Source organism: Pavona decussata, unplaced genomic scaffold, assembly GCF_977016875.1.
Source record: "Pavona decussata unplaced genomic scaffold, jaPavDecu1.1 SCAFFOLD_25, whole genome shotgun sequence".
NCBI lineage: Eukaryota > Metazoa > Cnidaria > Anthozoa > Scleractinia > Agariciidae > Pavona > Pavona decussata.
In genome coordinates this window covers 586,550-612,500 of record NW_028145448.1, presented here as the reverse complement: position 1 = coordinate 612,500, position 25,951 = coordinate 586,550, and the positions used below count along the sequence as shown (strand labels likewise).

General features: G+C 39.8%; 2 protein-coding genes and 1 long non-coding RNA gene across 13 annotated transcripts in view; 2 read left to right on the top strand and 1 right to left on the bottom strand.

Moving 5' to 3' along the window:
• The window catches only part of LOC146485654 (uncharacterized), a 14,387-nt gene extending 2,297 nt beyond the window's left edge, over positions 1-12,090 (top strand). The window contains exon 2 of the long non-coding RNA XR_014863237.1: positions 9,964-12,090. This is a non-coding gene — a long non-coding RNA (uncharacterized LOC146485654). The remainder of the gene's footprint in view (positions 1-9,963) is intronic.
• LOC146485634 (ras-like protein 1) overlaps positions 1-25,951 on the bottom strand; it is a 567,471-nt gene that overhangs the window by 94,486 nt on the left and 447,034 nt on the right. The gene's annotated exons all lie outside the window — the stretch shown is intronic.
• LOC146485651 (exoskeleton protein RP43-like) overlaps positions 21,385-25,951 on the top strand; it is a 77,435-nt gene continuing 72,868 nt past the window's right edge. The window contains exons 1-2 of one of the 7 annotated variants that reach the window (XM_085102971.1): positions 21,385-21,466; positions 24,730-24,846. In XM_085102971.1, coding sequence (XP_084959097.1) covers positions 24,786-24,846 — 61 coding nt within the window. In that variant the 5' untranslated portion in view covers positions 21,385-21,466; positions 24,730-24,785. Of the gene's footprint in view, positions 21,467-23,513; positions 23,677-24,729; positions 24,847-25,951 lie in introns of those variants that run through there. The other 6 variants (XM_085102976.1, XM_085102973.1, XM_085102974.1 and 3 more) reach the window with 6 other exon arrangements.

Sequence of the window (25,951 nt, the reverse complement as noted above, 5' to 3'; positions counted from 1 at the left end):
TTATTATTATTTACCTGCGAGGTTTCGCCCTCAAGGTTGCTTTATTTACCTTCGAGGTTTCGCCCTCAAGGTTGTTTTATTTACCTTCGAGGCTTCGCCCTCAAGGTTGTTTTATTTACCTTCAGGGCTTCGCCCTCAAGGTTGTTTTATTTACCTTCGAGGCTTCGCCCTCAAGGTTGTTTTATTTACCTTCGAGGCTTCGCCCTCAAGGTTGTTTTATTTACCTTCAGGGCCTCGCCCTCAAGGTTGTTTTATTTACCTTTGAGGCTTCGCCCTCAAGGTTGTTTTATTTACGTTCGAGGTTTCCCCCTTAAGGTTGTTTTATTTACCTTTAAGGCTTTGCCCTCAAGGTTGTTTTATTGACCTTTAAGGCTTCGCCCACAAGGTTGTTTTATTTACCTTTGAGGCTTCGCCCTCAAGGTTGTTTTATTTATCTTTGAGGCTTCGCCCTCAAGCTTGTTTTATTTACCTTTAAGGCTTTACCTTCAAGGTTGATTTATTGACCTTTAAGGCTTCGCCCTCAAGGTTGTTTTATTAACCTTTGAGGCTTTGCCCTCAAGGTTGTTTTATTTACCTTTCAGGCTTCGCCCTCAAGCTTGTTTTATTTACCTTTCAGTCTTGGCGCTCAAGGTTTTTTATTTACCTTTGAGGGTTCGCCCTCAAGGTTATTTTATTGACCTTTGAGGCTTCGCCCTCAAGGTTGTTTTATTGACCTTTGAGGCTTCAACCTCAAGGTTGTTTTATTTATCTTCGAGGCTTTGCCCTTAAGCTTGTTTTATTTACCTTCGAGGCTTCGCCCTCAAGGTTGTTTTATGGACCTTTGAGGCTTCGCCCTTAAGGTTGTTTTATTTACCTTCGAGGCTTCGCCCTCAAGGTTATTTTAGTGACCTTTGAGGCTTCGCCCTCAAGGTTATTTTATTGACCTTTGAGGCTTCGCCCTCAAGCTTGTTTTATTTACCTTTGAGGCTTCGCCCTCAAGGTTTTTTATTTACCTTTGAGGCTTCGCCCTCAAGGTTATTTTATTGACCTTTGAGGCTTCGCCCTCAAGGTTGTTTTATTGACCTTTGAGGCTTCGCCCTCAAGGTTGTTTTATTTACCTTCGAGGCTTTGCCCTCAAGGTTGTTTTATTTACCTTTGAGGCTTCGCCCTCAAGGTTGTTTTATTGACCTTTAAGGCCTCGCCCTTAAGGTTGTTTTATTTACCTTTGAGGCTTTGCCCTCAAGCTTGTTTTATTGACCTTTGAGGCTTCGCCCTCAAGGTTGTTTTATTTACCTTCGAGGCTTTGCCCTCAAGCTTGTTTTATTTACCTTTGAGGCTTCGCCCTCAAGGTTGTTTTATTTACCTTTGAGGCTTCGCCCTCAAGGTTTTTTTATTTACCTTTGAGGCTTTGCCCTCAAGCTTGTTTTATTTACCTTTGAGGCTTCGCCCTCAAGGTTTTTTTATTTACCTTTGAGGCTTCGCCCTCAAGGTTGTTTTATTTACCTTTGAGGCTTCGCCCTCAAGGTTGTTTTATTTACCTTTGAGGCTTCGCCCTCAAGGTTGTTTTATTTACCTTTGAGGCTTCGCCCTCAAGGTTGTTTTATTTACCTTCGAGGCTTCACCCTCAAGGTTGTTTTATTTACCTTTGAGGCTTCGCTCTTAAGGTTGTTTTATTTACCTTTGAGGCTTCGCCCTCAAGGTTTTTTTATTTACCTTCGAGGCTTTGCCCTCAAGGTTGTTTTATTTACCTTCGAGGCTTTGCCCTCAAGGTTGTTTTATTTACCTTCGAGGCTTCGCCCTCAAGGTTGTTTTATTTACCTTTGAGGCTTCGCTCTTAAGGTTGTTTTATTTACCTTTGAGGCTTTGCCCTCAAGGTTGTTTTATTTACCTTTGAGGCTTCGCCCTCAAGGTTTTTTTATTTACCTTCGAGGCTTCGCCCTCAAGGTTGTTTTATTTACCTTCGAGGCTTTGCCCTCTAGGTTGTTTTATTTACCTTCGAGGCTTTGCCCTCAAGCTTGTTTTATTTACCTCTGAGGCTTCGCCCTCAAGGTTGTTTTATTGACCTTTGAGGCTTCGCCCTTAAGGTTATTTTTTTTACCTTTGAGGCTTCGCCCTCAAGCTTGTTTTATTTACCTTTGAGGCTTCGCCCTCAAGGTTGTTTTATTTACCTTTGAGGCTTCGCCCTCAAGGTTATTTTATTTACCTTTGAGGCTTCGCCCTCAAGGTTGTTTTATTTACCTTTGAGGCTTCGCCCTCAAGGTTGTTTTATTTACCTTTGAGGCTTCGCTCTTAAGGTTGTTTTATTTACCTTGGAGGCTTTGCGCTCAAGGTTGTTTTATTTAGCTTTGAGGCTTCGCCCTCAAGGTTTTTTTATTTACCTTCGAGGCTTCGCCCTCAAGGTTGTTTTATTTACCTTCAAGGCTTCGCCTTCAAGGTTGTTTTATTTACATTTGAGGCCTCGCCCTCAAGGTTGTTTTATTTACCTTGGAGGTTTCGCCCTCAAGATTGTTTTATTTACCTTCGAGGCTTCGCCCTCAAGGGTGTTTTATTTACGTTCGAGGCTTCGCCCTCAAGCTTGTTTTATTTACCTTCGAGGCTTCGCCCTCAAGGTTTTTTTTTATTTACCTTTGAGGCTTCGCCCTCAAGGTTGTTTTATTTACCTTCACGGCTTCGCCCTCAAGGTTGTTTTATTTACCTTCGAGTCTTTCCCTTAAGGTTGTTTTATTTACCTTCGAGGCTTCGCCCTCAAGGTTGTTTTATTTACCTTCGAGGCTTTGCCCTTAAGCTTGTTTTATTTACCTTTGAGGCTTCGCACTCAAGGTTGTTTTATTTACCTTTGAGGCTTCGCCCTCAAGCTTGTTTTATTTAACTTTGAGGCTTTGCCCTTAAGTTTGTTTTGTTTACCTTTGAGGCTTTGCCCTTAAGGTTGTTTTATTTACCTTTGAGGCTTCGCCCTCAAGCTTGTTTTATTTACCTTTGAGGCTTCGCCCTCAAGGTTTTTTTATTTACCTTTGAGGCTTCGCCCTCAAGGTTTTTTTATTTACCTTTGAGGCTTTGCCCTCAAGGTTGTTTTATTTACCTTTGAGGCTTCGCCCTCAAGGTTGTTTTAGTTACCTTTGAGGCTTCGCTCTTAAAGGCCGAGTTTCACGGTCAAGCGCATGCGCGAGCAGGCCGGCTCAAAAATAAATTGTACGGGTCGACTTTAAATTCGATGCGAGCTTGTGGTGGAACAATCTGTTGAAATCGCGCCCGAATTTGGATCATCCGCTCTTCGTTCTTCACTTTTTATAATTTTTGTTTCCTGTTGTAAATATAAGTTCGATTTTTGTAAGGTTAAAAGTGTTTTAGCATCCGAAAACGACATTTTTGTTGATGGATCGGAAAGGAGACGTCGCAGCCGACCGGCGACGGGATGTTCTGTGGACTCTCTGGAAGCACAGAAGTTAAAGCGGACAGAGTGGAGTGGATGTAGAAATCCTGTGTGGTTAACAAGATACGTTCACCAAACGTGGAAAATTGGTAAAGAGATAAGTCTGTTTAAAATAGACAACGATTTCGCGGCACATCTGCTTTCGCCGGAAATAGCAAAGGTGACCAACTGGCTTTGGATGTACTCGCGAGGATTTTCTAGATTTCAATCGTACTGTTTGTTCATATGGAAGTCAACTGTCAAAAACGGAGAAATCGACGGACAAACAGCATCAAACATCAGTGTTTTGCTTTGGATGGAAGAAATTGTACAACACTGAGATGCGAAGCGAATAAATATGAGATCAAATGTGCGAGTTTAATAGTTGTTGTCGTCTATTAGCGGGCTCGAATAGCAGGCAGTAGAAAAAAAAATCCAAAAGATTTGCGGCAAACTACAAAATCTATTGTAAAGTATTCATTTATTTATGAAATTATGGTCATTGCGAATGGCAAACGCAGTTTTGATTTGCCACCATGGCAGAGTTTTCTCAAATGCATTCCAGCATCTTGGAAGGACGCTCAGTGTTGTTGTTACTCAGTGTTACTAAACGGTCGCATCGCTTCTTGAAGCTTGTGGATTTCTCATTCTTCGCCTTCTCGCTGGTCTAATAAAATCAGGCTATCGAGCGTACACACTATAGTAAGTTTATCACTAAATACTGATGAATTACTGGATTTAAGAACGTAAGTTTGAGGGAGCTTCTCGGCTTTTCAAACCGCGCGTAATAAAAAAAGGTCGATGCCGCGAGATATCGACATTGTACTAAAATAAAACCGTATACGTTCGCAAAAGTTCTGGCATTTCTTGAATGTCATGGTTTATAAACGAAGCGGCGCTGCAAAAATCCCCATGTGTTTTACATGGACAGCCTTTTTGTTTCTCTCTGAAACGTGACCGAAACACTGGCCGGTCAGTTTTATTTTTATGCCAGCAAGTTATAAGACTTGCCCGCCGTATCCCGCCGGTGTTGTGTACTCGCTTCTAATTGGTCCAAAAACAATTGGTTTGACAGCGCTTACGTTATCGCTCGCACATGCGCCGAACCGTGAAACTCTCCCTTTAAGGTTGTTTTATTTACCTTTGAGGCTTTGCCATCAAGGTTGTTTTATTTACCTTTGAGGCTTCGCCCTCAAGGTTGTTTTATTTACCTTCGAGGCTTTGCCCTCAAGGTTGTTTTATTTACCTTCGAGGCTTCACCCTCAAGGTTGTTTTATTTACCTTTGAGGCTTCGCTCTCAAGGTTGTTTTATTTACCTTTGAGGTTTCGCCCTCAAGGTTGTTTTATTTACCTTCGAGGCTTCGCCCTCAAGGTTGTTTTATTTACGTTCAAGGCTTCGCCCTCAAGCTTCTTTTATTTACCTTCGAGGCTTCGCCCTCAAGGTTGTTTTATTTACCTTTGAGGCTTCGCCCTCAAGGTTGTTTTATTTACCTTCGCGGCTTCGCCCTCAAGGTTGTTTTATTTACCTTTGAGGCTTCGCCCTCAAGGTTGTTTTATTTACCTTTGAGGCTTTGCCCTCAAGGTTGTTTTATTTACCTTCGAGGCTTCGCCCTCAAGGTTGTTTTATTTACCTTTGAGGCTTCGCCCTCAAGGTTGTTTTATTTACCTTCGAGGCTTCGCCCTCAAGGTTGTTTTATTTACCTTCGAGGCGTCGCCCTCAAGGTTGTTTTATTTACCTTCGAGGCTTCGCCCTCAAGGTTGTTTTATTTACCTTCGAGTCTTTCCCTTAAGGTTGTTTTATTTACCTTCGAGGTTTCGCCCTCAAGGTTGTTTTATTTACCTTTGAGGTTTCGCCCTCAAGGTTGTTTTATTTACTTTTGAGGTTTCGCCCTCAAGGTTGTTTTATTTACCTTCGAGGCTTTGCCCTCAAGGTTGTTTTATTTACCTTTGAGGCTTCGCCCTCAAGGTTGTTTTATTTACCTTCGAGGCTTCGCCCTTAAGGTTGTTTTATTTACCTTCGAGGCTTCGCCCTCAAGGTTGTTTTATTTACCTTTGAGGCTTCGCCCTCAAGGTTGTTTTATTTACCTTTGAGGCTTCGCCCTCAAGGTTGTTTTATTTACGTTTGAGGCTTCGCGCTCAAGGTTGTTTTATTTACCTTCGAGTCTTCGCCCTCAAGGTTGTTTTATTTACCTTCGAGGCCTCGCCCTCAAGGTTGTTTTATTTACCTTCGAGGCTTCGCCCTCAAGGTTGTTTTATTTACCTTCGAGGCTTCGCCCTCAAGGTTGTTTTATTTACCTTTGAGGCTTCGCCCTCAAGGTTGTTTTATTTACCTTTGAGGCTTCGCCCTCAAGGTTGTTTTATTTACCTTCGAGGCTTCGCCCTCAAGGTTGTTTTATTTACCTTTGAGGCTTCGCCCTCAAGGTTGTTTTATTTACCTTCGAGGCTTCTCCCTCAAGGTTGTTTTATTTACCTTTGAGGCTTCGCCGTCAAGGTTTTATTTACCTTCGAGGCTTCGCCCTCAAGGTTGTTTTATTTACCTTTGAGGCTTCGCCCTCAAGGTTGTTTTATTTACCTTCGAGGCTTCGCCCTTAAGGTTGTTTTATTTACCTTTGAGGCTTCGCCCTCAAGGTTGTTTTATTTACCTTCGAGGCTTCCCCCTCAAGGTTGTTTTATTTACCTTGGAGGCTGCTCCGTCAAGGTTGTTTTATTTACCTTCGAGGCTTCGCCCTCAAGGTTGTTTTATTTACCTTTGAGGCTTCGCCCTCAAGGTTGTTTTATTTACCTTCGAGGCTTCGCCCTCAAGGTTGTTTTATTTACCTTTGAGGCTTCGCCCTCAAGGTTGTTTTATTTACCTTTGAGGCTTCGCCCTCAAGGTTGTTTTATTTACCTTTGAGGCTTCGCCCTTAAGGTTGTTTTATTTACCTTCGAGGCTTCGCCCTCAAGGTTGTTTTATTTACCTTTGAGGCTTCGCCCTCAAGCTTGTTTTATTTACCTTTGAGGCTTCGCCCTCAAGCTTGTTTTATTTACCTTTGAGGCTTCGCCCTCAAGGTTGTTTTATTTACCTTCGAGGCTTCGCCCTCAAGGTTGTTTTATTTACCTTTGAGGCTTCGCCCTCAAGGTTGTTTTATTTACCTTCGAGTCTTTCCCTTAAGGTTGTTTTATTTACCTTCGAGGTTTCGCCCTCAAGGTTGTTTTATTTACCTTTGAGGTTTCGCCCTCAAGGTTGTTTTATTTACCTTTGAGGTTTCGCCCTCAAGGTTGTTTTATTTACCTTCGAGGCTTTGCCCTCAAGGTTGTTTTATTTACCTTTGAGGCTTCGCCCTCAAGGTTGTTTTATTTACCTTCGAGGCTTCGCCCTTAAGGTTGTTTTATTTACCTTCGAGGCTTCGCCCTCAAGGTTGTTTTATTTACCTTTGAGGCTTCGCCCTCAAGGTTGTTTTATTTACCTTTGAGGCTTCGCCCTCAAGGTTGTTTTATTTACGTTTGAGGCTTCGCGCTCAAGGTTGTTTTATTTACCTTCGAGGCTTCGCCCTCAAGGTTGTTTTATTTACCTTCGAGGCCTCGCCCTCAAGGTTGTTTTATTTACCTTCGAGGCTTCGCCCTCAAGGTTGTTTTATTTACCTTCGAGGCTTCGCCCTCAAGGTTGTTTTATTTACCTTTGAGGCTTCGCCCTCAAGGTTGTTTTATTTACCTTTGAGGCTTCGCCCTCAAGGTTGTTTTATTTACCTTCGAGGCTTCGCCCTCAAGGTTGTTTTATTTACCTTTGAGGCTTCGCCCTCAAGGTTGTTTTATTTACCTTCAAGGCTTCTCCCTCAAGGTTGTTTTATTTACCTTTGAGGCTTCGCCCTCAAGGTTTTATTTACCTTCGAGGCTTCGCCCTCAAGGTTGTTTTATTTACCTTTGAGGCTTCGCCCTCAAGGTTGTTTTATTTACCTTCGAGGCTTCGCCCTCAAGTTTGTTTTATTTACCTTTGAGGCTTCGCCCTCAAGGTTGTTTTATTTACCTTCGAGGCTTCCCCCTCAAGGTTGTTTTATTTACCTTGGAGGCTGCTCCGTCAAGGTTGTTTTATTTACCTTCGAGGCTTCGCCCTCAAGGTTGTTTTATTTACCTTTGAGGCTTCGCCCTCAAGGTTGTTTTATTTACCTTCGAGGCTTCGCCCTCAAGGTTGTTTTATTTACCTTTGAGGCTTCGCCCTCAAGGTTGTTTTATTTACCTTTGAGGCTTCGCCCTCAAGGTTGTTTTATTTACCGTCGAGGCTTCGCCCTCAAGGTTGTTTTATTTACCTTTGAGGCTTCGCCCTCAAGCTTGTTTTATTTACCTTTGAGGCTTCGCCCTCAAGGTTGTTTTATTTACCTTTGAGGCTTCGCCCTCAAGCTTGTTTTATTTACCTTTGAGGCTTCGCCCTCAAGCTTGTTTTATTTACCTTTGAGGCTTCGCCCTCAAGGTTGTTTTATTTACCTTCGAGGCTTCGCCCTCAAGGTTGTTTTATTTACCTTTGAGGCTTCGCCCTCAAGGTTGTTTTATTTACCTTCGAGTCTTTCCCTTAAGGTTGTTTTATTTACCTTCGAGGTTTCGCCCTCAAGGTTGTTTTATTTACCTTTGAGGTTTCGCCCTCAAGGTTGTTTTATTTACCTTTGAGGTTTCGCCCTCAAGGTTGTTTTATTTACCTTCGAGGCTTTGCCCTCAAGGTTGTTTTATTTACCTTTGAGGCTTCGCCCTCAAGGTTGTTTTATTTACCTTCGAGGCTTCGCCCTTAAGGTTGTTTTATTTACCTTCGAGGCTTCGCCCTCAAGGTTGTTTTATTTACCTTTGAGGCTTCGCCCTCAAGGTTGTTTTATTTACCTTTGAGGCTTCGCCCTCAAGGTTGTTTTATTTACGTTTGAGGCTTCGCGCTCAAGGTTGTTTTATTTACCTTCGAGGCTTCGCCCTCAAGGTTGTTTTATTTACCTTCGAGGCCTCGCCCTCAAGGTTGTTTTATTTACCTTCGAGGCTTCGCCCTCAAGGTTGTTTTATTTACCTTCGAGGCTTCGCCCTCAAGGTTGTTTTATTTACCTTTGAGGCTTCGCCCTCAAGGTTGTTTTATTTACCTTTGAGGCTTCGCCCTCAAGGTTGTTTTATTTACCTTCGAGGCTTCGCCCTCAAGGTTGTTTTATTTACCTTTGAGGCTTCGCCCTCAAGGTTGTTTTATTTACCTTCAAGGCTTCTCCCTCAAGGTTGTTTTATTTACCTTTGAGGCTTCGCCCTCAAGGTTTTATTTACCTTCGAGGCTTCGCCCTCAAGGTTGTTTTATTTACCTTTGAGGCTTCGCCCTCAAGGTTGTTTTATTTACCTTCGAGGCTTCGCCCTCAAGTTTGTTTTATTTACCTTTGAGGCTTCGCCCTCAAGGTTGTTTTATTTACCTTCGAGGCTTCCCCCTCAAGGTTGTTTTATTTACCTTGGAGGCTGCTCCGTCAAGGTTGTTTTATTTACCTTCGAGGCTTCGCCCTCAAGGTTGTTTTATTTACCTTTGAGGCTTCGCCCTCAAGGTTGTTTTATTTACCTTCGAGGCTTCGCCCTCAAGGTTGTTTTATTTACCTTTGAGGCTTCGCCCTCAAGGTTGTTTTATTTACCTTTGAGGCTTCGCCCTCAAGGTTGTTTTATTTACCGTCGAGGCTTCGCCCTCAAGGTTGTTTTATTTACCTTTGAGGCTTCGCCCTCAAGCTTGTTTTATTTACCTTTGAGGCTTCGCCCTCAAGGTTGTTTTATTTACCTTTGAGGCTTCGCCCTCAAGGGTGTTTTATTTACCTTCGAGGCTTCGCCCTCAAGGTTGTTTTATTTACCTTTGAGGCTTCGCCCTCAAGGTTGTTTTATTTACCTTCGAGGCTTCGCCGTCAAGGTTGTTTTTTTTACCTTTGAGGCTTCGCCCTCAAGGTTGTTTTATTTACCTTCGAGGCTTCACCCTCAAGGTTGTTTTATTTACCTTTGAGGCTTCGCCCTCAAGGTTGTTTTATTTACCTTTGAGGCTTCGCCCTCAAGCTTGTTTTATTTACCTTCGAGGCGTCGCCCTCAAGGTTGTTTTATTTACCTTCGCTGCTTCGCCCTCAAGGTTGTTTTATTTACCTTCGAGGTTTCGCCCTCAATGTTGTTTTATTTACCTTCGAGGCTTCACCCTCAAGGTTGTTTTATTTACCTTTGAGGCTTCGCCCTCAAGGTTGTTTTATTTACCTTTGAGGCTTCGCCCTCAAGCTTGTTTTATTTACCTTCGAGGCGTCGCCCTCAAGGTTGTTTTATTTACCTTCGCTGCTTCGCCCTCAAGGTTGTTTTATTTACCTTCGAGGTTTCGCCCTCAATGTTGTTTTATTTACCTTCGAGGCTTCGCCCTCAAGGTAGTGTTAATTTTGCCTCTGATGCTTTGCCCTCTGTTTTCTTTTGGGGCCTTTATAGGGCTTGCTGGTGCGTCGACTTTTTGTCTGACATGGCTTGTCCCTGCCCACTAATTATTATTATTTTATTTAGTTATTTCGTTCCGATTCCAATCTTAATTTTATTTTTTACAGTGCTTTAGTTTCTGCCGTTATTTTAAGTTCTCTTTGCAGTCATGCCACCTAAACGTTCCACCAGGCTTTCAGCCGCTTCTGCTAAACCGCCTGTGGCCAAAGGCAGAAGAGAGGCCGACAACCAGCTGCAGTGGCCTCAAGCACCGAGGATGCCCATTTGGAACCCGCAGCTGCTGAGGTGTCTCGGGCGGCAACTGCCCTTCCTCCTGAGTTGCTGGACCAACTTGTTACTAGGGTTGCTGTTGAAGTTTCGTGCCGCATGTCTAGTACGGGTGGTGTCCCGCAAATCACAGACGCTTTAACTGAGGTTCCATTCACTGCATCTTTACCCGCTAGCAGTTCTCTTGTCTAGGACTCGATCACCGCTGTCCAAATGACCCGGACAGGTACAGACTTTTAGACGTTTGGCTCTACATCACATGGGTCACTGCCCAACAGAGATTCCCCTGTATCTGCAGCCTCAGAATTGGCAGCCATAGTCTCAACCCTTATGAAATCAAGCCTGCAGCCGTCATCCCTTCCTACTTACCAAAGGTCTTGGAAACTATTCTGCTGTCTCAACCCGGCACGTTACAAGGGGCACAGTTTTAGGATTGGGGCTGCTTCTTATGCTGCAGATCGGGGTTTGTCTGATACCCAGATACGGGTTTTGGGCAGATCGAAGTCTAATGCCTTTCATAAGTATATTCGCATCCCTTCAGTATCAACCTAGTAATTTTTGTTGCATGACTTACGCTTGCCGTGTCTTTTTTACGCGACACATATGAAACTGATTCTCAAGGGCAGCATTTTCTAATGTTTCTCGGGTTTCTTAGTGTTACGAAGTGAGAATTTTCTTAACTACTGTATGTTGGTAATTACGAGAAGCTTATAATTTGGGCTGTAATCATTTGTCATTATGGTTGTGTAATAACAATTTCCTTGATATTTATGGCTGATTAGCAAGGGCAGCAGTCTACATATCTCCTGTTGTTAAAGTGTTAATGTTATTCTCTATAACAATTACAATCATAAGATTCATAATTTGATACTCTTCCTTGCTGGGAGTTATGTAACTGATATTATGTTCCAGTAATATTGCTTGCCGGGGGTTATGGAACTGATTAGCAATGGCAGCAGTTTCCATATCTCCTGTAATTCAAGGTCTATATCGAACTGATTAGCAAGGGCAGCAGTCTCAATATTGTCCCATTTTCTTTGATTCAGTTTCTTTGCTTAGTTGCATTGGTTTATTTTGAACTGATTAGCCGTGTTAATGTTCGCCAGTTATATTATTCATTGTAGGTTTTGGTAATCTTGCTTGCTTGGACATATGGGACTGATTAGCAGGGGCAGCAGTACCATATCTCCAGTAATTCAAGGTCTATATTGGACTGATTAGCAAGGGCAGCAGTCTCAATATTTTCCTTTACATGTCGATTGTACCAGTATCTTTGCACAAATGTGAGCCGTTTTCCAAACTTTTTGTGAGTGCTGTATTTCCTGGGGTGGGGCAGCATCATTATTTTCATAATGATACTTTTGGCGTTTTGGTTGCCCTCACCTTTACTGGGCCAAAATATTTTTAACAGATTGTAATGTTATATGAAGTATGAATTGGTTATTTTAATAAAAGCGGCTTTGGGGCTTTCCCTCAGCCATTTTACTCCAAATGTTTTGTGTGAGAGTAAAATTATTGTGCCCAGTAAACGAGCTCAGTCTATACAGCACTCACTAGATAAGTTTATAGGAGAAGCCCAGGGGGAAAAACATAAATAAAATATTTGCCTGCAAATAGAATTTTTATGTTTTTCTCTCTGGTCTTGTTGCTTGTTACAGTCACTTACTATTGCGTGACGCGGCATAGGGGTGGAAGGGAAGGTCATTACATCACAACCCCTCAAGGCGAAATGCTTGCTTGGTGACCTCGCGATCGGTCGTGGTCGTGCATTCACGCAGCTTTTTCATCGAGTGAAGACATTCATTTGAACTCCCACCTCCTCCCCTTGTACCAGTCCACCTCTTTTATGTTCATAAAGACTGTAAGCCATATGGCACGGCGTTTTTGTTGCCCTCACCTTTACTGGGCCAAAATATCTTTAACAGATTGTAATGTTATATGAAGTATGAATTGGTTATTTTAATAAAAGCGGCTTTGGGGCTTTCCCTCAGCCATTTTACTCCAAATGTTTTGTGTGAGAGTAAAATTATTGTGCCCAGTAAACGAGCTCAGTCTATACAGCACTCACTAGATAAGTTTATAGGAGAAGCCCAGGGGGAAAAACATAAAAATAGTTATTTACAATTCTTACAGTCCTTACATCGTATTGTAAGCAACTCTAAATAAAAATGTCTTCAATTTGGACTTAAAACGTGTAAGATTATCCTCGTCCCTTATTGTGCTTGGCAGTTTATTCCACAGTGATGGTGCAGCAGCAGTAAAAGCCCTGTCACCGAGTGTCTTCTTCGTTTTCGTGGATGGTGGTACTAACAAAAGTTATGACGACTTCGAAACGTAGTTCGATTTTATCGTTAATTTCGTTAATTTCCCTTTAACGTTATCTTCTAGACCGGGGTTTTTCTGCCATGTGGGGCTGGGATGGGATGGGGGGGGGGGGGGGTTCTGCCCCCTCCATAACGAGAATACAAGTGCTATGACATTGAGACTAGAAGGAGAGATAGTACGTCCACAAAGGTCTCTTTAGACGTCCACAGTGAGAACTGATGACAGCACATAGCGTTGTAATGACATCGTGATTGCCAAAATGCGGCCATCTTGAATTCGCTATCTTGGATTTTTGGATTTCTTTAAAACTTCAGGAAATGGAAGTCAAGATGGCGTTCAATGACGCAATGCCCACGTCATTTGACGTCATCATACCATTTTGCGGAAGGAAACTATATTTACCTCTTAGGTTTTATTGCCATATCGTTAATGTGCTTTAAGTTTTGACGGCTGATCATAATGAAGAACGCAACAAAAGCCCATATTGTCAGGTTCGCTGTCGCCTTGCTGCTTCACACTTATACAACTGGAATTGGTTACAGTTTCCACGAGTAAAATGGAGTTGGAAAGCCCAACGAGGTCCTACCCACATGTTTGGCGTGTTCATATCGGTCTTTGAACCAATTTAGCTTCTTGTATGTTTTTAGCGGTTTAACATGATCATTTGGAGAATTGGGATGGTATGCAATCAACAAGAAGGTCGTGTCTGAAATAGGTTAGGAGAAATCACATATTTTGGTCTGAAATTTGGCAAGAGTTTCAAGAAGCGCGCTATCCCCGGTGGCAAAATGCAAGTGTAGCCATTATTATTTGTCAGTAAATGACCTTTCACTGTCTCTGTGTCCTAACCATGAAAGAACTGTAAAGCTCTGTCTGAAAGCAATTAGAGCAAATTAGTAAAGAAACCAATTGGAGCAAGTGAAAGGAGACACATGTTAAATGCAAGTGCAGCATTAATTTGCAAGTAAAGGAAGCGTTAGTGTTCCGGTGTGTTAACAATTAGCGAGCTGTTAGCTACGGGTTAAACACAAACTGTATTTTGGATGGCTTTAAGCTACACAAACGGTGTCCATTCTAGCAAAGGTACGTTTTGAAATCAGTTATTGACGGCCGTGTTTAAACAATAAAATTGAGGGTCTCTAGTGACAAGCAAAATATCCCTGTATGTAGTATAGTTCGCTAAAATTCATGGCGGCTCGGAACCAAAAAAAAAAAAGAAAGAAAAAGAAAAAAAAGTTAACGGAGAATAACTTCCCACACATTTAGTCATCGACTTATTGAGAATATAATAACACGAGGTGTGATAATATCGGTGTACCTTATCAGAGCATGCTTAAAGGCGAGGAAAACAAAAGGTCGAAGGAGAATGATTTAAATTTGCTTATAGTCATATTGGGAATATTACAATAGTAATTTCGTATTCAAATTAAAAACTGATAATTAAAAAGGAAAAGTTTTCTCTACCAAAAAACTCGATTTCGTTTAAGATTTACGTCTTAGTGATGATGCAAGATCTTTATCGCAGAAAAAAAAGCTCCTTGCAATTGTAGTTTACTTTTATAACCCTCGGTACAAAAGGAGAGCAAGGTTCAGGGTGAATAATTTGGCTTGCTGCTGATCATTGGCATATTGGGAATATTAACTGACATTTTGTATCCAAATTTGAAACTAACATTCAGAACAGGGAAAAACTGTTTTCTTTACCAAAGAGCAAAATGATTTCCTTTAAGATTCTTGTCTCGTTTATGGTTTAGAGTTTTTAATAGAAAAAGATAGCACTATAAAAGGAAAACAAGTTTGAGGGAGAATATAATTTGCCTAGCATCTGCTTGTTGACATATAGGGAATATTGTTGGACATTTTGTGTCAAAAAAAAACGATGCTAATTATTTCTTTTCAGAGAGCATCATGCTTACGGTTTGAATACACCTTTGATAAAACTGTGAGATAAAGTCAATTTTCAAATTGATATAGAGTGAAAACTATTTTTGACGACTTAAATTAAAAGCTAAGCCTTAGTGGAAGTATCTTCAACTGCAGGAAAAAGGAACTATAAAAGTTTATTAAAGTAATATTTTTTTATCACAAATTTAACGCGGATATTGTTCTCCTTTGTACCATGCATGGAAAGTTTTAATATCTTCTTTTTAATTCGCCACGTGTGGTCCTTTTTCATTAAGAACACATTAAGAATTTTAATATAAAAGCGCTGAGTTATTGAGCTCAAATGACCAAAACTGTTGTCCAAAACACGACAATGCCTGAGGCCATTTAGACCAAGAAAGCTAAATAACCATACCCTTTAGCTAAACACATCCTTATAGCACAAACACACCTATACACCTATGCACCAAAATGTTGTCCAAAACACGACAATGCCTGAGGCCATTTAGACCAAAAAAAGCTAAATAACCATACCCTTTAGCTAAACACATCCTTATAGTACAAACACACCTATAGGCAAAACACACCTATACCTTATACAGGAGAGTCGAGTTTTGAAGTTGTTCTCCCCTCCGATTACTTACATGTTTTATTTTATCCAGATAAACTAGCTTCTTTCCTTCGTAATAGTGGTTTTTTTCTTAATATTTCATAATGGGAAGAAACGACCCCCAGGAATCGTCCTTTAAGCTTAATATCTCCGAATCAGCGTTTTTATATTAAAATTAATTCCTAATACGTTATACGTTCTTTATGAAAAACGACCGCGTATGGTGAATTGAAAAGATGTTAAAACTTTCTATGCATGATGCACATAATAACAACGTCGTCTACAAATTTGTGATTAACAAAGATAAGTCTTGTTAAATTTGAGGGAAATTTTGACCGCGGCAGCCTTTTTAGTTTGAAGTAGTCCACTTTTTGCTGAATAGGGTTAGGCTGGTCTGGAATTGGTTATAGTTTTCACGAGTAAAATAGAGTTGGGAGGTGTAACGAGGTCCTACTCACACGTTTGACATATTCATATTGTTCTTTGAACCAATAAAGCTTCATGTATGTTTGTAGCGGGTTAACATAATCATTAGGAGAATTTGGATGGTATGCAATCGCCAAGAAGGTCGTGTCTGAAACAGGTTAGCAAAAATCAAATATTTTGGTCTAAAATTAGGCAAGAGTTTTAAGAGACGCACTACCCCCTGAGCTGTGGCAAGTTGTAGGTGTAGCCATTATTAATTGTCAGTAAAAGACGCCTGACTGTCACTGTGTCTTAAGCATAATCGAACTGTCATTTCAAACAACATACTAACTTTGGCTAGTTTGGAGCTACAAAAACCTTTTCTATTTTACCTAAAAGTTGGTGTTGAAACAGGGATTTTGCGTGGAATGAAAGGAGAAAATACGATGGATAATCGCCTGAGGGTGCTCCTTGTTTATTTGTGTATTCTTGTCTTGCGGTCCAAAGTCATTTAGCTATTAAAATCGTTGCGCCACGGGTGCAGATAGTCAAGCAACAGAAACAATCATTAAATACAAAAATAATTTACTGTGAAGGTAGAGAAGCATGTGTGGCGCAGTATTATGCTACATGCCCTCCGGGGATGAGGGTTTAGGTTCAAATCTACCTTGGAACCGAATCTCAAAGCGAAACAAACATTTTGGTAGAGCTTTGAATTCCTTATTGTTTCCTCATCGTTTGTCAGTTATTATCTTAAGCTTGGCACTTTCAAATAAAAAGCGGCTATGAACAATGGCCAATTTTTTCTTCTCAAAGCGAAGCGAGTTTGTATTATGCTATTAAGGTTTTTCGAAGCGCTCAAGTAAACAACCTCGGCTTGTGGCAATCAGATTCCATCTCATCTAATATTCCTTACAGTCTCAGAAAGGAGTCATAAAGCTATTTATGTGAGTACCAACATAAAATTACAGTTAAGCAATGGAAGACTTTTTCCGTGTTTACATAGCCTCATCTAAACACGAGGGGGTTGGGAGAATTCGAGACAGATATGCAAACCCTCGACTGCGTCTCGGGTTTGCATAACTTTCGAGAATTCTGCCAACTCCCCTAGTGTTTAGATGAGGCTATGTAAACATGGGAAAAAAGTCCTATTGCTTTTGTAAAATATTTCTAAAAAAATGATTCGACAAATGAAGGGAAATTTATTTATTCATTTCTTGATTGAAATAGATGTTCACAGTACACGCCCTGGACAAGCATATTTGCTACTAGCCAATGAAAACGCGCATCTGACAACACATGAACCAATCAAAATTTGCGTTATAAAAGTCAACATCAAGTTGAAATTTGTGGCAAGCATCAGCGAGCCCCGTGTGGATGACGGCGATTTCAGCTTTGAATTCTCGTAAATCTTTCAGAAAAATACCGACCATTCGGTGAAAACTAGAAGAAATGTTCAAAATATGCGATTATGTAAGGAAAGAACTTCAAGATGAGGAGTTTATTGAAGCTTAAAATAAATGTCACTGTGCATGATCGCTCTTGAAAGTTACGTGAACTTGCCCGATGTGGCAGCCTGAGATGGCTGAGAAGTCGAATTCTTCATCGTGCCTTGTGAAGTTTTGCTGTTTAGGAATCATAGCACAAGCAGCGGATCTAGACTGTGAAGTTAAATGCTGGTAATAGTAATCGTAATAGTGGATTATTACGCTGAAAAAATCTCGGAGAAAATACATTTTATACAAATTTGACAGCCAAAACACGGCAACCGGCCGTACAAAGTTTGATTTGAAACATTTATAGTCTGTAGCATATAGTTTTGTGTTCGTTTTCGTGTACATTTTTTGAAAAAAGAATGTCTTTTGGAGAATTAAATTGTGGTACTCCGATGCAAAAATTACCTTGAAACACGTTTACTGCGTATTTGTTGCATATTTTGTCGTCTTCAAATGAGCTCTCTCGACGAGGTTGTCTAGCGAGGCAGGCAAAGCGCTGTGGTTCAGGAGAAAGGAGATAGGCAAACCCGATCAAAATTTTGGGAAATTTTCTACATTTCCTTAACAGTTGTACTTAAAATTACCTTGCGAGTCTTGCGAAGGCTTTGAAATGTTTTCAAATTGTGCCAAGAGACACAGAAAACGTGACATCACAACCGTATTTACATACTCTCATCAGGAGCCCATTACCGGGAGCGTACAACTTTCATACCGAGTCTGTGAAAAGGCGTTTTCACAAGTAGAGTTATTTTTAAACTAGCCTTTCCCGCGAATTAGTTTTGGGTAACCAATCACAAGCGATTGTGTAAGAGACTGTTATTACGTAACTAGAATGACTCTTCCACATGTTGACGGGCCAACGCGACTATAATAAAGCCTTCAACGGTACCTTAAATCTGCTTAGTGATGACGTTTATCTTGATCATAAAGGGAAAAACTCAAATATACTGAATGGAGGTTTTCTGAGCCATAAGGAGAAGTTTTTCATATGCCATTGGGTATGCCAACTCTGTCGCATTTTTTTTTAGGTTTACCGGCTCGGACTTTAAACTGCAAGATATCAGACAGCGCATTAATAAATGCTATGACGACATGGGATCCGTGGATTTCGTAACTCGTGATTTCATGCTTATCTGCAGTGAGATTGCAGGATGTTCGTTTATCACGTATATGAGTCCAATAAATCCGCGTCTTTAGGAGACAGCGCTAAATATATGTCATTTATGAAGACATAGGATTCGTGGAATTCGTTGCTCGGGATTTCATGCTCGTGCTATCTATCTACATTGAGATTGCAGGGTGTTCGTTTATCACGTATATGAGAGTCTAATATCTCCACGTCTTTACAAAGTTGATCATTGTTGTCTCTCGCTTTCGAGAGGTTTGGCCTCTTGCAGTTTTTCTTTTCAGCTCCGTTGCCTCCTGACTGAACGACAAGTATTATGTTTTATCTCCATTGTTTTGTGGGTAAGCTCGCATCTAGTAGATATTAAAAGCTAAGACAGTCGGTAACTGTCATGCGAGTCTCTAAGATGCTTGAGCGATTTCTTCTGACAAATGTTTAGTGTTTGTTTTTGCAAAACGATGCAAAACATTCTGGCAATCTCAATGTTCCACTTGTGATTTTACCGGCGGTGTTCCGGCGTAAATCGGACTATCCAGTCGCCACTCGCCGTCTGAAAAAATTGTAAGGCGAACAGCCTGAGCCAGTACTAGAATCGAACATAAGGGTCTTCGAGCGGTAATGAAAAGAGCCAACATCGGTTCATTTGTCGCGGGTCATTGTTCCACAAGAGATTCAGGGAAGGGGGGACAAATCTGACACGAGAGATCGCACCTCGCAAAAATAACCCGCACTGCTTACAACTTGACTCCATTCCCGCAGCCGCCGTTCATCTCCTTCCATAATTTTCTTCAGTGAAGATTCTTTCGATGCCGCCTGCAGAAATTTAAGTTCTTGTCTGAGCTCTAGGTCTAGTCGTAAGGCTTTCTTTACTGAAATGCTCTTGTCGACTAAAGAATTGTTGTGACCCTCCGGACCTTCCTCGGCCGCCGGAGACGAACACGTAGCTGACTCTTCAACTTCTAAACGGGGTTCATTTGTTTTAAAAGGATTTTCTACATCCTGATCGGACCTCTTCATTGTTTTGCAATACTATTTAAGGCCTATTTGACCATTGTGAAAACCGTCAGAGCAATATATCGAAGGGAGACTCGCGTATATTCGCACTCAGAGATAAGCTTATTGAAAGGTAGGCCGCAACTTCATATGTTGAAAGTGAAAATAAAACGCATGGTATTGTGGGAAGGCCCTCTGATGGAAGGGTGGATTGGAATGATGGAAAACGACAAGTGGAGAACGGAATAAAGTACCAAAAAAATCGTAGCTTCGCCGCCATTTTATTTTTAATCAGATTTGTTTTGATGCGGACGTCACCGTAAAACAGTAATTATCGCGGGAAAGGCGTATCTAAAAATAAAACAACTTGTGAAAACGCCGTTGCACAAATATAAGGAAGTTGTACGCTCCGGGTAATGGGATCCTGCTCTCATCTTAACACACCTATCGACCAATGAGAGCGCGCGTACTATCTCAAATATTTTATAATGTACTGTATTGTGAAACTATATCAGTGTTTTCTTTGTCTTGGAGAGCGTTTTTCAAGTCATACTTTCTTGTGAGGTTCATGCAAAGGTTTAGGCTACTAATTTACATAATTGAGAAATGGTAGTATTTGGAAGTCTTAAAACCATTGACATATTGGGAATATTATGATAGACATTTCGTATTCAAATTAGAAACTGATACTAGAAAAGGAAAAAATGTGTCTTTGCCAATAAACACGATTTCATTTAAGATTTCCGTCTTATTAATGATGCAAGATTTTTATCGCAGAAAGGACAGCCCCTTGCAATTGTAGTTTACTTGTATAACCTTCGGTACTAAAGAAAAGCAAGGTTTAAGGTGAATAATTTAGCTTGCTGCTGATTATTGGCATATCGTGAATATTAACTGACATTTTGTATCCAAATTTGAAACTGATATACAGAAAAGGGAAAAACTGTTTTCTTTTTCAACGAGCAACATGATTTCGTTTAAGATTCTCGTATCATTTATGGTGTAGAGTTTTTAATGGAAAAAGACTGAGCACTTTAAAAGGAAAACAAGTTTGAGGGAGAATATAATTTGCGTAGCATGTGCTCGATGACATATAGGGAATATTGTTGGACATTTTTTGTCAAATTAAAAACGATGCTAATTATTTCTTTTAAGAGAGAATCATGCTTACGGTTTGAATACGCCTTTGATAAAATTGTGGGATAAAGTCAATTTTTAAATTAATAAATAGTTAAAACTATTTTGACGACTTGAACAAAAAGCTTAGCCTTTGTGTAAGTATCTTCAACTGCAGGAAAAAGGAACTATAAAATTTCATAAGAGTATTAATTTTTATCACAAATTTAACGCAGCCATTGTCATCCTTTGTACCATACATGAAAAGTTTTAATATCTTCTTTCTAATTCACGACGTGTGGTCCTTTTTAATTACGAACGCATTAAGAATTTTAATATACAAGAGCTGAGTTATTTAGATCAAATGACCGAAATGTTGTCCAAACCACGACAAGTCCTGAGGCCATCTAGACCTAAAAAGCTAAATATTCATACCATTTGGCTAAACACGCTTATAGCAAAAACGCTCCTATAGCTTATGTAGGAGAGTCGAATTTTGAAGTCCTACCCCTCCCCCTAGATCAACTGGCTAGCTTCCTTCGTAATATTGCTTTTTTGATATTTCATAATGGCAAGAAACGTCTCTCAGAAATCGTTGTGTTTGACAATCTTTTAAGCTAAATGTCTCGGAGTCAGCGCTTTTATATTAAAATTAAATGCTAATACGTAATACGTTCGTAATGAAAAACGAGCCCTCATGGTGAATTGGAAAAAAAAAGATATTCAAAACTTTCCATGCATGACGCACAAAAGAACGTCTTCTTTACATTTGTGATTAACAAGGATAAGTCTTGTTTAACTTTAAGAGCGGATTTGACCGCGGCAGCCTCCTTGGTTTGAAGAAGAACATAGATTTTGATCACTTTTAGGCTGGTCTGGAATTGGTTATAGTTGTCACGAGTAAAATGGAGTTGAAAGCCCTAGCGAAGTCCTACTCACATGTTCGACATATTCATATCGGTTGCTGAACCAATTTGGCTTCTTGTATGTTTGTAGCGGGTTAACATGATCATTTGGAGAATTTGGATGGTATGCTATCGACAGGATGGTTGTGTCTAAAATAGTTTAGGGAAAAAAATTTGATCTGAAATTAGGCAAGAGTTTTAGGAAGCGCGATACCCCCGGTGGCAAGGCGCAGTTGTAGTCATTATTATTTGTCAGTAAAAGACGCGTTACTGTCTCTGTGTCTTAACCATAAACAAACTGTAAGGCTCTATGTCAAATCAATTTGGGCGAATTATCGAAGCAACCAATTGCAGCAAGTGAAAGGATTTACATGCAAAATGCAGGTGCAGCCTTAATTTGCAAGTAAAAGAAGCATTAGTGTTCCGGTGTCTTAACCATAAGCGAACTGTCAGCTACGGGTTAAACACATTCTGTATTTTGGATTATTCGAAGCTACACAAACGGTGTCCATTCTAGCAAAGGTACGTTTTGAAATCAGTTATTGACGGCCGAGTTTAAATAATGAATTAAGGGTTTCCAGTAACAAGAGAAATGTTAATGTATGTAGTACGGTAAAGGTCATGGCGGTTCAGTACCAAAAAACAAGAAGAAAAAAGGTTCAGCGAGAATAATTTTCCACTCAATTCGCTATTGACTTATTGAGAATATCATAATACGAGGTGTGAGGTGAGGTGTGATATCAAAGTATCTTATCAGAGTATGCTTAAAGGCAAGGAAAACAAAAAGGCCGAGGGAGAATGATTTGAATCTGCTCATTGACATATTGGAAATATTATAATAGACATTTCGTATTCAAACTAGAAACTGATACTAGAAAACAAAAAAATGTTTTCTTTCTCAAAAAAAACAAAACAAAACAGGATTTCGCTTAAGATTTCCGTTTTATTAATGATGCAAGATCTTTATCGCAAAAAACGACATCTACTTGTAATTGTAGTTTACTTGTATAACCTTCTACAAAAAGAAAGCGAGGTTTAGGGTGAATAATTTAGCTTGCTGCTGATCATTGGCATATTGGGAATATTAACTGACATTTTGTATCCAAATTTGAAACTAACATTCAGAAAAGGGAAAAACTGTTTTCTTTACCAAAGAGCAAAATGATTTCCTTTAAGATTCTTGTCTCGTTTATGGTTTAGAGATTTTAACGGAAAAAGATAGCACTATAAAAGGAAAACAAGTTTGAGAGAGAATATATTTGCCTAGCATCTGCTTGTTGACATATAGGGAATATTGTTGGACATTTTGTGTCAAATAAAAAACGATGCTAATTATTTCTTTTCAGAGAGCATCATGCTTACGGTTTAAAGACACCTTTAATAAAAATGTAAAATAAAATCAACTGAACTATTTTGACGACCTGCATCAAAATCTAATTCTTCAACTGGAGGTAAAAGGCACTATAAAATTTAATAAGAGTATTACTTTTTATCACAAATTTAACGTGGCCATTGTTATCCTTTGCACCATATATGGAAAGTTTTAATATCTTCTTTTTAATTCGCCACGTGCGGTCCTTTTTCATTACGAACGCATTCAGAATTTTAATATAAAAGCGCTGAGTTATTGAGATCAAATGAACGAAATGCTGTCCAAAACACGACAATTCCTGAAGCCATCTAGACCTAAAAAGCTAAATATCCATACACTTTGGCTAAACACACTTATAGCAAAATCACTCCTATAGCTTATGTAGGAGAGTCGAATTTTGAAGTCCTCCCCTCCCCCCACCCCCCCCCCCCCCCCCCCCAGCTCAACTGGCTTCTTTCCTTCGTAATATTGCTTTTTTTAATATTCCATAATGGCAAGAAACGTCTCTCAGAAATCGTCATGTTTAACAATCCTTTAAGCTTAGTATCTCCGAGTCAGCGCTTTTGTATTAAAATTAACTGCTAATACGTAATACGTATTAGAAAAACGAGCCCTCATGGTGAGTTGGAAAAAAAAGATATTAAAACTTTCCATGCATGACGCAAAAAATAGCAACGTCTTCTATAAATTGGTGATTAACAAGGATAAGTCTTGTTTAACTTTAAGGACGGTTTTGACCGCGGCAGCCTCCTTAGTTTGAAGAAGAGCATAGAATCTGACCACATTTGGCTGAATAGGGTGAGGCTGGTCTGGAATTGATTTTAGTTGTCACGAGTAAAATGGAGTTGAAGGCCCTAGCAAAGTCCTGCTGACATGTTTGACATATTCATATCGGTCGTTGAACCAATTTAGCTTCTTGTAAGTTTGTAGCGGATTACCATGATCATTTGGAGAATTTGGACGGTATGCAATCGACAAGAAGGTCGTTTCTGAAATAGGTTAGGAAAAATTTTGGTCTGAAATTTGGCAAGAGTTTCCAGAAGCGCGCTACTCCTTGGTGGCAAGATGCAGTTGTAGCCATTATTATTTGTCAGTTAAAGACGCCTGACTGTCTCTGTGTGTTAACCATAAGCAAACTGTAAGGCTCTATATGAAAGCAATTAGAGCGAATTAACGAAGAAACCAATTAGAGCAAGTGAAAGGAGTTACCTGTGAAATGCAGGTGCAGCCTTAATTTGCAAGTAAAAGAAGCATTAGTGTTCCGGTGTCTTAACCATAAGCGAACTGTTAGCTACGGGTTAAACACATTCTGTATTTTGGATTGTTCGAAGCTACACAAAGGGTGTCTATTCTAGCAAAGGTACGTTTTGAAATCAGCTATTGACGGCCGAGTTTAAATACTGAATTGAGGATTTCTAGTAACAAACAAAATATCCCTGTTGACTTCTTTCGAGAAACGGATTTTCCGCTGTCTTTAGTTTGTATGTTGTCCCGTGCGGAACTCTGTGAGCCCACGACAGAAGAATCTCCAGTGGAGATGTCGATGAGCAACTGGTCGACAACTTTCGTGCCGCCATTGCCGCCATGTGCTTCGGTCATGACTGATTGCAGCCTATTGTGACCGTGTAATCGCAAAGAATAAGTCCAGTGGACTTTTAGTCGCAATGACAAGGATGTTACCTTTGCTTCTTTTCGCATTGATTTCTGGGATTGGATTGTGCAATCTCATGGGATCCCTACACTAAATGATGACGAAATAGAATACATGGCTGCTCAGTACCAGAAAAACAAGAAGAAAAAAGGTTAAGCGAGGATAATTTCCCACACATTTAGTCATTGACTTATCATAACACGAGGTGTGATATTGAAATATCAGAGTATCTTATCAGAATATGCTTAAAGGCAAGGAAAACAGAAAGGCCGAGGGAGAATGATTTGAATCTGCTCATTGACGTATTGGAAATTTTATAATAGACATTTCGTATTAAAATTAGACACTGATACTAGAAAAGGAAACAAAATGTTTTCTTTGCCAAAAAACACGATTTCATTTAATATTTCCGTCTAATTAATGATGCAAGATCTTTATCGCAGTAATGACAGCTACTTGTAATTGTAGTTTACTTATATAACCGTCTACAAAAAAAACTATGGGGAAACTATACATTTTTCAGAGAAAATAAAGCTCCAAATTGGATAAAAATGCCATATATTACCTTGTATTTTACTGTCTTTTAGAATAACTGTTGCTTAATTATCTCTAAAAATTGCGTGGTTACACCCAATTTAATTTTTGGATTTCAAAAACCCTTGCTAGGATCTGCTGTCCCCGCATAGTCATAAACCGCACAAAAATACATTTGTTTTATTAGTAGGCACCGTTCTTAGGGTATTTGCCTGTTCTTCTTTGCAGGTTTTCCTTTCTTTGCCAAGTAATACCAATGTTGTGATAATCAGTGTTTATCAAGGATGGACGAATGGTTTCTTAAAGCCCTTATTTTACACGTTTCCTTACTGTGGATAAGAGGAGGTAAGTGTCAAGCCGATTTTTCTCATGGGTTAAAATTAGAGCATACATGATATTACCATTAAATTATTGTAAGTAAATTAGTAAACACAGAGAATATGCAGATTTGTTGAACTACTGCGGATAGTACAAAAAAATGAAACCCAGGGAGAGAAGGATGGGTAGAGCTAGCAAAGAGAGACCGCAGCTGACCTTTGAGCAACACTGTCACACTAAATAACCGAACGAAGAAACTTTACAAGATAAAAACCACGCTAGGGGGGTTGTGTCCCTTAATAATTGTTTTGACAAAGCCAATCCGATAAATTAAAAGACTGGCTAAGTCCTCAATGGCAAACGACTTTGTGTCATAAGATGTCAAGTAGTATGATGTGATGTAATATGATTATTGATAAGACATTATATCGATGACAAATGGTTGATCACATTGCTGTGTCTGGGAAGATTTAGTGTTATGCTTTTATTGAACTCCTTTGATGATAATCTTATAATCCAAAAAGTACGAGGGTTGTAGTTGTTTTGTTAAAAACAACAAGGAAATATATAAGGGTTATTGACTAAACGCGAAGTCAAGTTTTTGCAAGATTTATTATCGGTGGATTGAATTATCATGTAGTCATGAAAAACTGGGAAATCAATCATAGATTTCTTCAGGATCTAGTTTTACAAAGGCAAAACCCCCTCTAGACTGGTCTTTTTTCCGTCTCCCTCAAAATATTTTAAGTTAGAAAGGTATGACAATTAACGGACAGTAACAGTAACGGACGATATCAAAATTGTTACAAGATAAATTTCCGAAAAAGTCCTGAATATCCTGACCGTTTGCTCAAATGTTAAGAAAAATGAAGCTATTCAGGTTCCAAGTCACCGCAAGCAGATTCCAAACATCCCCTCCCCTGGTCTAGATACGGTTAAAGGAAGTAAACAATAAGGAAGGTCGGAAAATTTTGATTTCATTACAACCCGTAAAACTCGTCATTTTTAGCCGATCGCGCGGTGGCGTAGGTAATAAACATTTTTGAAAAGATTTCGGCCTTCAATTAATAATTAATTAATAATTAATTAATTAAATAATTAATATTTGTATGGCGCAAATTAGCCTGTGTAT